At 39.5% G+C, this 14,993-nt stretch overlaps 1 protein-coding gene across 1 annotated transcript in view; it reads left to right on the top strand.

The window, feature by feature from the left end:
* The window catches only part of galk2 (galactokinase 2), a 134,475-nt gene that overhangs the window by 14,780 nt on the left and 104,702 nt on the right, over positions 1-14,993 (top strand). Inside the window, exon 4 of the mRNA XM_048562961.2 lies at positions 8,352-8,442. Coding sequence (XP_048418918.1) covers positions 8,352-8,442 — 91 coding nt within the window. The remainder of the gene's footprint in view (positions 1-8,351; positions 8,443-14,993) is intronic.

The following is a 14,993-nucleotide window of genomic DNA, read 5'->3' on the forward strand; positions in this document are numbered from 1 at the left end:
TATGACAAGATAACTTAATTGAAAACCAGTGGCATGAATTTACCTTACTCCTATAGGTTTCATAAATGGAATACTAGGAGTTTAGGCTAAGAGTACAAGGTGTGAAATGCATGGAGATTACCAAGAAGTGTATAGTTAGATCTTGGATGGGAACATCATTCTGGTTCAGAATATCAGTATTGGTACTAAGGCAAAGGGCAAAATGGGGCAAGGAAAAACAGTTGGCAGGTAAGAGTCCCATTTTGGGTTTTAAATTTGCTGAAGGTTTTGATTCCTGGAACAATTGGGCAACAATTAATGGAGATGATTTGCATGTTGCAAATTAGCCAAATTAGGAACCCTAGATTGAACTGTTTGAAATGTATTAAGTTTGTTCAAGATAAAAATAGATTTTAGAATGGATACTGTCAGATTAAGCATCTAACATTACAGTCTTTGACCAAGGAGTAGTAGATTTTTCCTTTGAGACAGTGAAGTAATTTCTCACGGAAAATTGTGATGTATTTGTTCAGGAATACAGAACAGAAGAAAGATTTGCATTTATATTGTGCCTCCCATGACTTCAGTGTGTCTTGAAGTATGTTGCAGACAATTAAGTACTTTGAAGTGCAGTCCTGGTTGTAATGTGGGAAACAGGGCCGTTATTTAATTCTCTAAAGGAGAGAGATTCCTAAGGTTCCATGAACCATGCATGGCTAATTACCTTCATAGTGTCTTAACTCAAGAGCAATTCACTTTCCCCTAGCACACCTGTGCTCACTGACCTACATTGGTTTGTGGTCAAGCAACATTTGAATTGAAAATTCCCATCTTTGTATTTGAATCCATTATGGCGTCTCTCCTTCCTATCTTTGTAATCTCCTTCAATCTCACAGCTCTCCAAGATGCTATGCATCCCCAATTTTAATTGCTATGCTATTGGTGGAGGTGCATTGATGAAGGTCTGCCTTTCAGGAAAGGTTTTTAAGCCGAGGACCCAGACAAATCTTTCCTGATCTATCAGGGCAACATTAAAAGATTTCTTCCTTTTTCAACATAATAAGATTTCTTTTGTGGTGGGGTGGAAACTTGCTATGCATGTGACTGGCATTTTACTACTGTAGTGATTCATTCATTAGTTTGAATAATTTTGAAACATAGCCTTGAGAGCAGATGCTATTTAATTGTTCTTATTTTGTTCTTTTTGACACCTTTAGTATTTTTTACACTTAATCACCTAGACATTCAGTTTGTTGATGAGTGATTATTTGAACCTGTCATGATTTTCAGCCAACAGAAATATGATCTCTTAGAGGTATTTTTTTTAAAAAGAGTTTACTATATAAATGCACAATTGATTTCAATAACTTAGTTACCAAAGACCAAGAGGACTATAGGGCTGCCATCAAATTAGAGCAGGATGATTGGTGGTGAGTTTAGCCTGAAGGTCACCACACCTCAGGCAAGGGCTAAGGTTGAGAAGGTGGCCCCTTCATGGGAATTTCAGTTATGGACACATGCTGTTGGAGTCACTGTGCATTGTAAACCAGCTATTCAGCAAACTCAGCTCACTGATAGCTGCTTGATTTTAATAATAACTGATCAAAAAATAAGTATCTTAATGGAGCCAAATGTATTTTGTTTTACAGTTTCTTCACGTGTTGTGTTCTGATCATGCTCATACTGTTGTGTGAGGTTGTATCCTGATGTGATAATTGGGGGTCTTCTAACTGTAGGGTCTGAAGAGAAACCTTTTAGATTAGTTGCGAAAATTAACCTCCTTCTTTGGACAACAGGGAAGTGGTGAAATATGACATTGGTGGCTTATGAATATCCTTAAAGGAAATCTAGTTTTCTAAGTAATTAAAAAGAAACTGACCCTTGAAAAATTAAAATGGAATATTTGCCACACTTTGCTTTTTTAAAAATTATTTGAGATTTCAAAAGCTGAATATCCAGCTGTAAAATGTTTATATCAAGCTGATTACAGAAGGCTCACATTGTTGTCTGCCACAGCCACTGGGGATCTATTTTAAACTATCTTCAATTAAGCTTTCAGTTCACAAAATACTGTGGTGGATTTTCTTTTAGAACTTTGAAGCTCTAGCAGAGAGGGATTTAGCGTCCTTGAGCATCAATCATAAAAAGATAGCATCCAATTTTAATGGGTCATAGGGAAGGCAGATATGGCCTTTATTTCAAAGGAAATGAAGTATAAAAATCGAGGTCTTCCTAAAACAACACAGACCACAGCTGGAGTACTCTGAGCAGTTTTGCAACCCTTCACTAAGTGAGATGTACCAGCCTTGAAGAAGGTGCACTGGGGTGATCCTGGGATTTTCTTATGAAGACAGGTTGAGTAGGTTGGGCTTGTACTCATTGGAGTTTATAAGAATGAAAGGAGACCTTAGTGAACATACGTGGTTCACAAGAGGCTGTAATAGGTTAGATGCAGAGATGTTATTTCGGCTGTGTGAGAGTCTAGCACCAGAGGACATAATCTTACACTAAGGGTTGCCCAATTAAGACAGCAGTCAGGAGAAATCTTTTCTCTCAGGCGGTAGTGGACCCATGGAAGTCTTTACTTCTGAGAGCTGTAATGATTTTTAATCATTGAGGGAGTCAACAGTAATGGATTTAAGGCAATAATGAAGATTTGAGGATTATCAACTCAGCCATTATCTCATTGAATGATGGAGTGAGCTCTAAGCAATGATTATCCAACTTCTGCTCCTCTGTCTTATGGTCTTAACTGAAAACAAAAAAATGCTGGAAATCACAGCAAGTTTGGTAGCATCCATGGAGAGAGCAAGCTAATGTTTTGAGTCTAGATGACTCTTCATCAGAATTCATGTGAAGTATGGAGGAGGCAGCATTGATGCTATACTGTGGGGGTGGAGCGCTGGGTGAGAAAGAGTGCTGATAGTGCGAAATAAGTGATCAGAATGTGAGAATGGCAGAACAAAGGTGTGTCCACCTTCCAGACTGAAAGAACAAATAGTCCCACTGGAGTGGCTTGGGTGGACGGGTGGTGGTGGTGAAGGAGAGAGGACATGATGACAGAGAATGTGATTGGTATAGCTAAAAGAAAGGGATGAAATGAGAGTGAGTTCAAAATCTGAAGGTGTTGAACTCAATATTAAGTCCAGAAGGTTGTAAAGTGCCTAGTCTGAAGATGAGATGTTGTTCCTCCAGTTTGTACTGTGATTCACTGGACCATTGCAGCATGCCGAGAGCTGACAAGTGGGCAAGCGAGCAGGATACAATGTTTAAATGATTGGCTATGGGAAGGTCGGTGTCATGCTTGCACACGGACTGGAGGTGTTCTGCAAAGTGGTCACCCAGTCTGCATTTTGTTTCTTCAAGACAAGCTTCTTGTGAAGATTTGTATCTTGGGTTGTGGAGGAGGTTTTTGGCTTACTCGTCAAGCTGGCTGGTTATCGTACAGGCATTTTGCCATGCTTGGCCACATCATCAGTGCGGCCTCCGATGAAGTGATGTTGGTCTACTCTGCTTGGAATTTATATGATCTGGCCTGTTAAGTTGGGTTGCGTCATTTCTGCTTCTGTTCTGCATGGGTTTGTATATGGGGTCTAATTCCACATGTTTGTTGATTGCATTATGGGTTGAAAACCAGGCCTGTAGGAATTCCTGTGTGTGTCTGTGGTTGGCTTGAGCTAAAATGGTCACATCGTCCCAGTTAAATTGATAACCTTCATTGTCCGAGCGCACTGAGATGAGGGAAAGTTTGTTGTGTCATTTTGCTGCTGGCTGGTGTTCGTGTCTTGATGGCTAGCTTCATTCCTATCTGGCTGATGCAATGTTTGTTGCAGTCATTGCAAGGTATTTTGTAAACTACGTTGGTCCTGTATATCGTGGGTAGTCTTTGGTCCTTGTGAGTGTTTGTTGCAGTGTGGTTGTGGGTTTTTGTGCTACTATGATTTTTAATAGTTGTAGGATTCTCGTTGTCAGTGCTGATGTGTTTTTGATATAGGGCAGTGTGGCCAGTGCATTGGAGCGGTCTGTGTCCTCTTGGCATTGTCTATCTTGTAGGCACCTGTGGCTAAATTTGTTGGGATATCCCTTGTTAGCAAAGATCATATAGATACCAAGCAGAGTAGAACTACATTGCTTTATCAAAGGCCACACTGATGATGTTACCTGGCATGGTGATGAAACATTTGTACAGTAACCAGCCAATTCAGCCAGCAAGCCAACAAACTATTCCACAGCCTGAACTAGAAATCTTCACAAGAACCTTGAACACCTATGGGTGCACAAGCACTAAGTAGCCTGACAATGGAAAACCTTTGCCAACTGACTGAACGCTACCCACAAATAATTTCTCTTTCTCCACAAATGCCTCAGGAACTAGGTACTGCCCCACAGCATTAAGTACAAATCTCCATTCAGCAACCCACAGACACACAGAACAGCTGAACAAAATGGCCAGAGAATGCTGTGGATAGTAATCAATGATACCCATAACCGGCTCTACAAGAAATTTCATGCCAAAAATCATTATACCAAAACTACCGACCAGCAATAGACTACAACCCTCGAACAGGCCATCACTATCAAACCACCAGGAACAGAACAAAGAAGAAACGCATGCTACAGGAGATACTGACCAAACTGATCCACCACTAAGACAAGGACAACAACAAACTAGACTCCTGGATAAAAAACCTATCCAGCAGACCACTTACAGAAATTGGGAAAGCTGTTCTAATGTGCAGACTAAACTTTAACCACAGAGATGCGACAGAGGAGACTTCATGGCCAGTCTGGAAGCTACACTAAAAAATAATAGGCTCACAGATGAAACACAACAAGACATCTAACAAACTATAATCTCTACACTGAACTGGAGGAATGAATGGGACACCCTCAACATGTCAGAGAGAAAAGCACTCAAAGGACTCGAGAGACAGGAACATACTAATCCTACCAGCAGAAAAAGGGCGCATGACTGTCGTTATGAACAAACTGGACTACGTTGAAAACGCACAGGCACTGCTTGCAGATACACACACTTACCAATAGGTGGAGATAGACCCAACACCACAGCTAACAAACAGGATCACCCACACGCTGAGGAGACTAAAAAATGCAGGACAAATAACCAAGATAGACTGCATGAACATGAAACCAGGAAGCTTGAACACTCCCACTTCTACGGACTACCCCAAGTATGCAAACCAGGCACCCGCCTCAAAACCATTGTCTCCCTACCAGGCACATCAACACACAAACTGGCCAAGGACCTACAACAGAGACTGAAACACCTGGTCGATGTATCACCCCACTCCATCCAGCCTACCCAGGAATTCCTTAACAACGTCAAGAACATCAAAATCAACAACATTGAGATTAATGTATCCTTTGACGTCACAGCACCATTTACATCCATTGACATACCACTAGCCAAAGAAACACTTGCCACATTACTGGATGCCGCAGAAATGCTGACTCCAAACAGCTCCATCAGCAAGGACAACATACTCAGACTACTGGATCTATGCCTTACCGCACACTTAATTTTTAATGACCAAATGTACGACAAATCAATGGCACCCATATGGGGTCAACCATCTCAGGACTTATGCAGAGGCAGTGATGCAAAGACTGGAACACGCAACCCTTCCCCTCATATAGCCAAAACAGTAGATCCGATACTTGGATGACAATTTTGTCATCATTAAATGTACCAAGTTAGAAGAGACACACCATCTCATCAACAACGTTTTTACTGGGATCAAATTTACGAGAGAAGAGGAGGACAATAATCAACTTCTGTTTCTAGATGTCAGGATAGAATGGGGAGTTCCAAACCGCAGTATATAGAAAGACAACCTACACTGACCTGATCATCAATTTCCACAGCAATCACCCAAACGTCCACAAATAAAGGTGTGTTATGACACTATTCAAATGGGCCACAATTCACAGAAACATGCTGGAACTACACAGGAAGGAGGAAGAATACCTATACAAGGTCTTTGCTAACAATGGATATCCCGTAAACTTCATCTGCAGGCACTTACTAGATAGACAATGCCAAGAGGACACAGTACACTCCAATACATTGGCTACACTTTCCTGTATCAAGAACATATCAGAACTGACAATAAGATTGCTAAGACCACAAGGAATGATAATGGCACGCAAACCCACAGCCACACTACGACTAACACTTATAAGGAACAAAGACCGCATGCCCACAACATACAGGACCAACCCAGGTCTACCAAATACTTTGCAATGACTGCAACAAACATTACAATGGCCACACCAAAAGGAAACTAGCCATAATGACACATGAACACCAGCCAGCAGCAAAATGACACAACAAACTTTCCCTCATCTCAGTGCATTCGGACCATGAAGGACATCAATTTAACTGGGATGATGTGACCATTCTAGCTCAAGCCGAGCACAGACGTGCATGGGAATTCCTACAGGCCTGGTTTTCAACCCATAATGCAATCAATAAACGTGTGGAATTACAGAATGTGAGTTTGCTCGCTGAGCTGGAAGGTTAGTTTTCAGACATTTCGTCACCATTCTAGGTAACATCATCAGTGAGCCTCTGGTGAAGCGCTGGTGTTATGTCCCACTTTTTATTTATCTGTTTAGGTTTCCTTGGGTTGGTGATGTCATTTCCTGTGTTGGTGATGTTATTTCCTGTGTGGAATTACAGTCCATGTGCAAACCCGTGCAGAACAGAACCGGAAATGACGCAACCCAACTTAACAGACAGGATAATATAAATTCCAAGCAGAGTAGAACAAGATCATTTCATTGGAGGTGGCACCAATGGTGGTACCTAGCATGGTAACGAAATGTCTGTATGATAACCAGGTTTCTCCATGTACAACAAGCCACATTGGATGCAACAAATGCAATAGACCAGATTGGAAGAGGTACAGGTGAAATGCTGTTTCACCTGGAAAGACTGTTTAGGGCCTTGGATGGTGAAGGGGGAGGAGATGAAGGTGCAGAGGTTTCATTTTCTGCGGTTACATGGGAAGGTGCCATAGGAAAGAGGGATGATGTTGGTGGCCATCAAGAAATGGACTAGGGTGTTCCGGATGGAACAGTCTCTACGAAATGTAGACAGTGGAGTGAGGCGAAAATGAATTTTGTGGTGACATTCTTGCTGGAGTTGTCTGAAGTGGTGGAGGATGATCCTTTGAATGGGAGGCTGGTGGGATGAAAAGTGAGGACTGGAGGACCCGATTACGCCATTGTGAATGATGGGAAGAGGCAAGGGTGGAGGCACAGTTGATAGGTTGGATGTAGTTACAGGTCCTGTCAACCACAGTCGGCGGGAAACCACAGTTATGGAAAAAGGAAGCCGTATCAACAGCACGGTCTTGAAAGGTGGCGTCATCTCTACAGATACGACGTAGGAAAAGGAACAGGGAGAATGAGATGGAATCCTTACAGGACATGGGGTGTGAAGAGCTGTGGTGAAGGTAGCTGTGGGAGCCAGCAGCTTTGTGATGGATGGCAGTGGACAGCTTATTCCTTGAAACGGAGAAGGAGGGGTGAAGGAAATGAAGGGAAGTATTGGAGATGGACGATGTGACAGTTATAGAGGGGTGGAAATTGCAGGCAAAATTAAAACTTTTTCAAGGTCCAGGTGGGAGCATGAGGCGGCACCAAAACAGTTGCCGATGTACCGAAGAAAGAGTTGTGGCGGGGAGCAAGGATTGTTCCACATACTGCTTAAAAAGACAGGCATAACTGGGACCCTTACAGGTCCCCATAGCCACTCCTTTAATTTGTCTCACTGCTTCAAGGCAAAGGAGAAATTGTTCAGTGAGAGAACAAGTCCAGCCAAGCCAAGGAGAGTAGTCATTGGGGATTGTTCAGGCCTCTGGCTGAGGAAGAAGCCGAGACCTCTCAGACCATCCTGGTGGGGAGTGAAAGTAAAGAGGGATTGGATATCCATGGTGAACACGAGGTAGTTAGGACCAGGGAACTGGAAATTCTCAATATGGCGGTGGACATCAGGAATTGCAAATGTAGGTGGGCAGGGTCTGGACAAGTGGAGAGAGGGTGGAGTCAAGGTGGGAGGAAATGAGATCAGTGGGGCAGGAACAGGCTGATACAACAGACCTACTGTGACAATTTAGTTTGTGGATTTAGGGAAGAAGGTAGAAGCAGGCTGTCTGGGTTTGGGAGACTGTGTCAGGTTGGAGGTAGTCGGGAGGGGGTAAGCTCTCTGGAATTAATGAGGAAGGTGACAGTCAATGGTTTGATGTTTGGAAGTGTGGTCTTGTATTATGGAGAGCAGTAGATGGCAGCAGTTAGCTATTTCTTTACAACATAGTTCTAACACAAGTATTTCTTTATCTCCGTAGGGACTATAGTATTCATGTAAATGAGATCCACATTGAGACAGATAAACCACAATGGCATCAATACTTTCTCTGTGGATTGAAAGGGATTCAGGTAATGTAAAACAATTATTTTTCTATATCAGCCAATGGTTCCATACTGATGAGCAGTGTCCCATCAGTACTTTCAGGTGCACGAAAACAATCTCATGTCAGTATTTTGAAACAACACAGGAATGTTTTTTCTGATGTCTAGGGCAACATTTATCCTCCATTAAAATAAAAAAATTAATCTCCATCACAATTTTGAAAGAGTTGAAGTTTGCAGAGTGGGGATGACGGGAGATTGGCCAGAAAAGTATTAGAATCATCTTGTAAGGAAGTGGCAGAAGGTTTGAGGATTTTAGCTATGATGCAGGCGTGGGGTTTATAAATAATAAAATAAAATAATTGGGTGTTAATCATTGGTGACAGGCTGAACAAAAAATAATTTGTGCTTCTATTATGCTCTTCTACTTACATGCAAAGATGACTGAATGTTATCTTTGTCCCTTCCACGGTCTCTAAATTGTCAGACTGCTTGTCCAACATCTAGTGTCAGAGGAGCAGAAGTTTCTCATAGTATAGCTTTGATAGGACAGAAAATGTTGTTTCCAGTTGCAACACAAACCTCGTTCAGTAGGCAGAAGACAAAGAGTAGCATCAAAAAAGGAAGAATATAGAGAATAATATTTCTGAGGGTTCTGAGTTAGCACTCCTCTCACTTTGCAGATGGGCATAAATACCCTGGACTTTGCATCACAGAAACAATATTGAAATTTATTGAAGGCACCAAACTAGAAGATATAACAAATCATCATGTGCTCTGTGAAAGGCTGTGAGTAGATATAGAAAGGTCAGGAGAATGAGGAGAAAGTGGAAGATTTAATATCGGGAAAATGTTAAATAATATAGGTAGAAATAGAATGAAGAATAACTTAAGTACTCATGTTTCAAATGGAATAGAGTGGCACAAAGGTCATTAAAGGTATCAATGTTGGATTTACACACTATCATAATTTCATTGCAGTTGGAATACTACACACAGCATTGGAAATTATTTTAAAACATGGAAGGTGCAACGTGGTATCTTCATAAGATTTTCAAATCAGGCAAATAGTGAGGTTGTTTCTGTTTGCTGGTGTTTAATTCTTTATCGTAAAGAATTGTAGAAACAGTATATCTTCACTGTATGCTTAAATTCAGAAGCTGTTTCCACAAACTAGTCAATTCAGAGTCCATGACCAAGATATTCATGATTCATGATTTGCCTCATCATGGGGTTTGTTGGAAATATTTTATTTGTTTTAAGACTAAACAAAAACATATTTGTTGTGGAGATGCAGAGATAACTACAATGTGCAGAGAAAAAGAAATCTCAGCAGTGAAAAATAAATTTAAAATACATCCATTGAAACGACTACTTGATGGTTGTCAGTACTGCAGAATTTAGTACTATATATAAAAGACAGTTGAAAATCCCATGGCTACATTTTCCCAAGTTTATTTTAATTATTTAGATAATATTTTAGGGTACAAAAGTCCTTTTTACAGATTGGTCAAAAGTTTGATTTTCCATTTTACTGAGATTTTGGTCTTGTATTTGTTTTAAAGCAGGAAGGGTTTGGAAACGATTTCCTTGAAATGGTTTGTTGAACAAGCAAACAAACAAACAAGGAGAATACAATTGCTCAGAAAGGAAAGCTGACTTATTAGGAATGATATCTCAAAGCAAAACCGTTGTTTGCGTCTCAAGTGGAGTGAGACCTGGGTTCCAGACAAAGTTTATTTCTTTGCATAGTTCAACCGGTTTGTTTTATAAATCAGTAGATTGTCCTGCCAAGTGATACACAGAACCCGTCATTCAATATTGTGATAAATGTATGGCTCTTTAATGAATTTGGTGAAATTTCTATCTACAGGAACTAGATGCAAAGAGGCTCTTTATATATATACGTATTTGGGGTCAGCATTAGAAGTGTTAGCCTGGGCATGGGACTGCATTGGAGATATGGAATGGGGAAAGTGGTTGGGATGACATATGGGATAGATGTAATAGGGGATGGGGATGGTAATGGAAGAAGGAGTAGTTGAAACATGTGATGGTATAGGGATGACCTGAAGGCATGAAAGGAATGGAAAAGGATGGCACGAGAGGGAAAGTGTCTTATGGACAAGAGTTTAAAGAAGTACCATGACAATAAGGTGCTAATTGCAACACAAATGTTTTTCAGATCTCTGCTCATATAAAAATATTTGCGACTATGTGAAAATGTACTAAATGACAAAACCTTGTCTTTTAAGTACAGTCAGATTTGTATACAGCATTTTTTGCATTTTTAGAACAACCTGTGGGTAGTAATATTAGTGTAAAATACATAGAAAATTTAAAAAAGAATCTTCATACTGCATTTAACTTGTAATTAAAATTATTTACAAATCTTTTTTACTTAAATAATTAGTATGGTTAAACATAAGTGGTTTAAAGTGCAGTGCAAATCAGATTTGTTAAAATTAATGCAACTAATTTAAGAATTCAGTGAAATTCCAAGGAAAGTGAGATACATAACCTATGGTATTTAAATACCAATTCTTAACAATGATGACATAACTCTAAAGCATGTTTGTAAGGATAGACAATGAAGTTACATTTTGTGGACAAATTACATAAAGTTCTTTCCGCCCTTTATTCATTTAGGAGATGACTGTTGTAGTACTTGTGGTTAACCCTACCCATGTAGCACAATTGAAAGCATAAGCTAAATGTGGCTGCACACAAGATGTTTTAATCTACCTTGTGAGACAAGCAGGTTGATCAGTTAAGGAGATGGAAAAAAGAGTGCTGATAATCAGAATAGGTCCATAGGGTACATTACTAGGACAAGTGAAGCTACATAACCTTAAAACCAGCATCAAATCTGGTCTGTCAGTTCAACGCAAAACAAACATACTCTGATTACCATGGTAGTATTTGTGAAATATATTCGTGAATCACCTTGTGCCACAGACAGTAATGGTGTGTCAAAGGCCCATTAAATGACCCACTCTTGGATCAAATTGGAGTTTAGCAGACAATGGAGAGAGTCTAACGTGACCACAATTCTGTAATAGATTTCCATGGGCATTTCCATAATATGAAGAAACTATTCAACCCTCTGTAGTCTTTCCAACAGCAGTTTGGAATTAAGTGATTCCATTTGTAATTTTTAAAAAAATGTCTTCATTGTACATGGGCAACACATTTCTCTGTCCTGACTATTGCTTGGGCTTTACAAGCATTCTGTGGCCGCACCCATTGAGGCCAGTGGTGAATATTCCAACTCATTCCTGACTCAAGCTTTGAAAGTGGTGACGAGGGTTCAAAAAGATGTGCACTCAGCTGGGCCAGCTATAATCATGATGTGGCTGGCCAGTCAAAGCTCTGATTGGTGAATATCCCTAAGGTATCGATGATGGGCTTCTTTGCAATGGTTGCGTTGATAGCATTTGAGGGAAAATAACCAAGATTGTTCTCATTGGATGTGATCATGACTTGAGGGATGAATAAAGTCACAAATAGTCCACTCAAATTTGGAGTTATCCAGGACGTTATGTAGATTGCAATCAGTTGCTTTAGCGGTAGAGAAGCTTGAATGGCACTTTGGAATCATTAATATATGGTCTGAATTTGGTAATTCATTGATCAAGCAGTTGTGGGTGGTTGGACCATAGACATTACCCTAGTGAGCTTTTTCAGTGATATCTGGTCTCTATATATGACAGCTATTTTACTTTGCACCAGGTATAATGAGTTCCAATTGCTGGAGGGTTTTTCCTTGGACTGCTATTGATGTTTTTTGGGGTTTCCTTTGTGCAGTAAATGATCTAATGCTGCCTTAAGGTTGAGGTAGTTACTGCCATCTCAGTTGTATCCCATTGTTCAAAGAATATCCAGAGTTACACCAGATGAATCTCTGTGCAGAATACAGAGAAATTGACGTATTATCTTTCCAAATTCCAAATTTCTGTGTGTACTAATCAGAATATTTATAATTAAATACATCGTGTGGGAACACCAGAACCCAGTGAGGTTGTTCCAGCACAAATGTGGTTTTCCCTAAAAATAAGTCTACTTTAGTATAAGGCAAATCTAGGCAGCCCAGCGATCAAATAAGTGAAGTAACTGGTCTCTATTCAGTTCAGTTTGAAAACTTAAGTATACAACGCTGCAGATTTGGTTTTAACAATAAGACAGAAGTTTATTACATGTGAAAAGAATAAAAATAAACTAAGCCAAATTAAGGAATCTAAATGTAACACAGTTTGGAAGGTTTCAAGATATATGGCAAAACAATGTTCCATGTATTCTCCAACACTTTACAGTTAATCAAATTCCTAAGAAATTTTCCTTCCCTTATCAGGTCTGAGGTTTGACTGAATAGCTTCTTGTCAGAGCAAGTCTCATGAGCTGTGAGGTCTTTTCCCTTTCTCACTTTTTAATAATTTGTTGGTTTCGAATCAAACCTTCCTGGTCTGGAAGTTTCACAAACTACAACTCTTATGCTATAGTAACCTATTCCCTTGGCAGATGTGTACAATCTCCTTTTGTAGGTGAAACTACACTTGCATTTAACTTCAATAAGGTCTTGATCGAACTTTATAAAAGCTTTCAACTGAAGATTTAGAAAAAGCCTGCCAATGTTAAATTCTGATACAGCTAATGACTAATGTTTTCTCACTCTGATTATAACGCCCACAATACAAACAAACTTCCAGGAGGTCTGCTCCCTGACACATGTTGACCTAAAGTCACGGCTCTGGAAAGATTGACCAACTTTTAACACCTTCACAAACATAGACTAACAGTCATATGCCACTAGTCTAAAATCAAACCCCTTTAAAACTATATAAAAATCACAGACCTTTCATCATGATTGCTGTGTTCGTTTTCTTTCTGTTTTTAATATTCTCCAAATGATTTGAAACAGCCAGCTTGTTTAGCTCACATTTTTCTGTAGATGGAACCATGATTTTAATCTGACAGATGTTCACTGAATTCATGAAAATTAGAGTAAAATAAGATACAAAAATGACTGGTTATAAAGTGCTATGATAGCAATCTCTTTGATGAGAAATTGTCCTTGTAATAGGTTTAGAATTCCTTTGGTCCAGAAACTGGGATTGCAACCATCACGTATTGCTGAGAAGTTTGTCTCCCATTGTTCAAAGAATATCCAGAGTTACACCAGATGAATCTCTGTGCAGAAAACAGTGAAATTGACGTATTATCTTTCCAAATTCCAAATTTCTGTGTGTACTAATCAGAATATTTATAATTAAATACATCGTGTGGGAACACCAGAACCCAGTGAGATTGTTCCAGCACAAATGTGGTTTGACCTAAAAATAAGTCTACTTTAGTATAAGGCAAATCTAGGCAGCCCAGTGATCAAATAAGTGAAGTAACTGGTCTCTATCCAGTTCAGTAACTGGTTATATCCTGAAAAAGCTGAAGATATTGCAAGACTTCAGCTTTTCTAAATAATGAAAAAACAATTAGCCCAATTCCTCAGAAACGGTCATAAGAATATAAACCACCAATATTGGATGCCGACATCGTAGTAAGCGCACTGATTCTACTTTATGTACCAGAGGTGTTCACACACATTGTTGAACCAATTAAAAGCACTTCTGATATCACATATCAAACTTTTTTACGAGAATGGAAGATGGGGGAAATGGATTGTTTACTAGAGTAAGGCAATGCAAACTACTTCATTCTTCAAAACACCTACTTTGCTTCCTGTTTTCTCTGTCAATATAATTAAACCCAATGGTATCATGGTCGAACAGAACTCCAGGCTAAATAACTGGTCTTTTCCCATTTTTTTGGACAATTCCAAAGTCCTGAAAGTCATGTTCTGCTTATCTTCTTTAGATTTTGTGTGAGTATGTGGATGTCGGGTGCTGGATAGAGTTGCATTGGCATATCAAATTTAGAGCTTTTAGGCATTGGAATGGTGATATGTTGGGAACTTCGGAGAAACAAACTCGCAGCTAGCTAGATAAAATGTCCTTTTAAATTTTCCTTATATGATGTGGGTTTGTACTGTATTGTTATTATTGGGAAGCTTAGGTTCTTATGAAGAAAAAATGGTCTTTCTAGTTTAGTTTTCAGTTTTGAAAAGTGATTTTTTTTTAATGTGAAGGTCAGAAATAGTAATTTGACACACAAAACTATGTATTGCTGAACATTGACACATTTTGTGAAAGCTTTTTGTCTTGCATTCAATAGGGCATTTCTCTAAAATACAGATTCAAGGGGAAAGCCAACTTCACGATAGGAGATTTCTTGGCAAATGGACTGTGGTTGGTAGAGGCATTGCCATAGAGAATGCATCTATTGATGCTATTGACAATTACTAGCTAGGCTTTGTTAGAATTTTAAACCAGGAGGTTGTTTGCATTAATGAAGACAGCATTGCCAAGAAACCAGTGACTTAAGACATATGGCTCAATTATTTAACTGGAAAGTTACTTGCTGAATGTTTACCGAGTTGAGTTTTATGACCTACACATAAATAAACAACCAGAACCATTGACAATGCAGTGTGGAGCTGGAGGATCACAGTGGTCAGGTAGCATCCG

Source organism: Stegostoma tigrinum, chromosome 33 (genome assembly GCF_030684315.1).
Source record: "Stegostoma tigrinum isolate sSteTig4 chromosome 33, sSteTig4.hap1, whole genome shotgun sequence".
In the NCBI taxonomy this organism is placed as follows: Eukaryota; Metazoa; Chordata; class Chondrichthyes; order Orectolobiformes; family Stegostomatidae; genus Stegostoma; species Stegostoma tigrinum.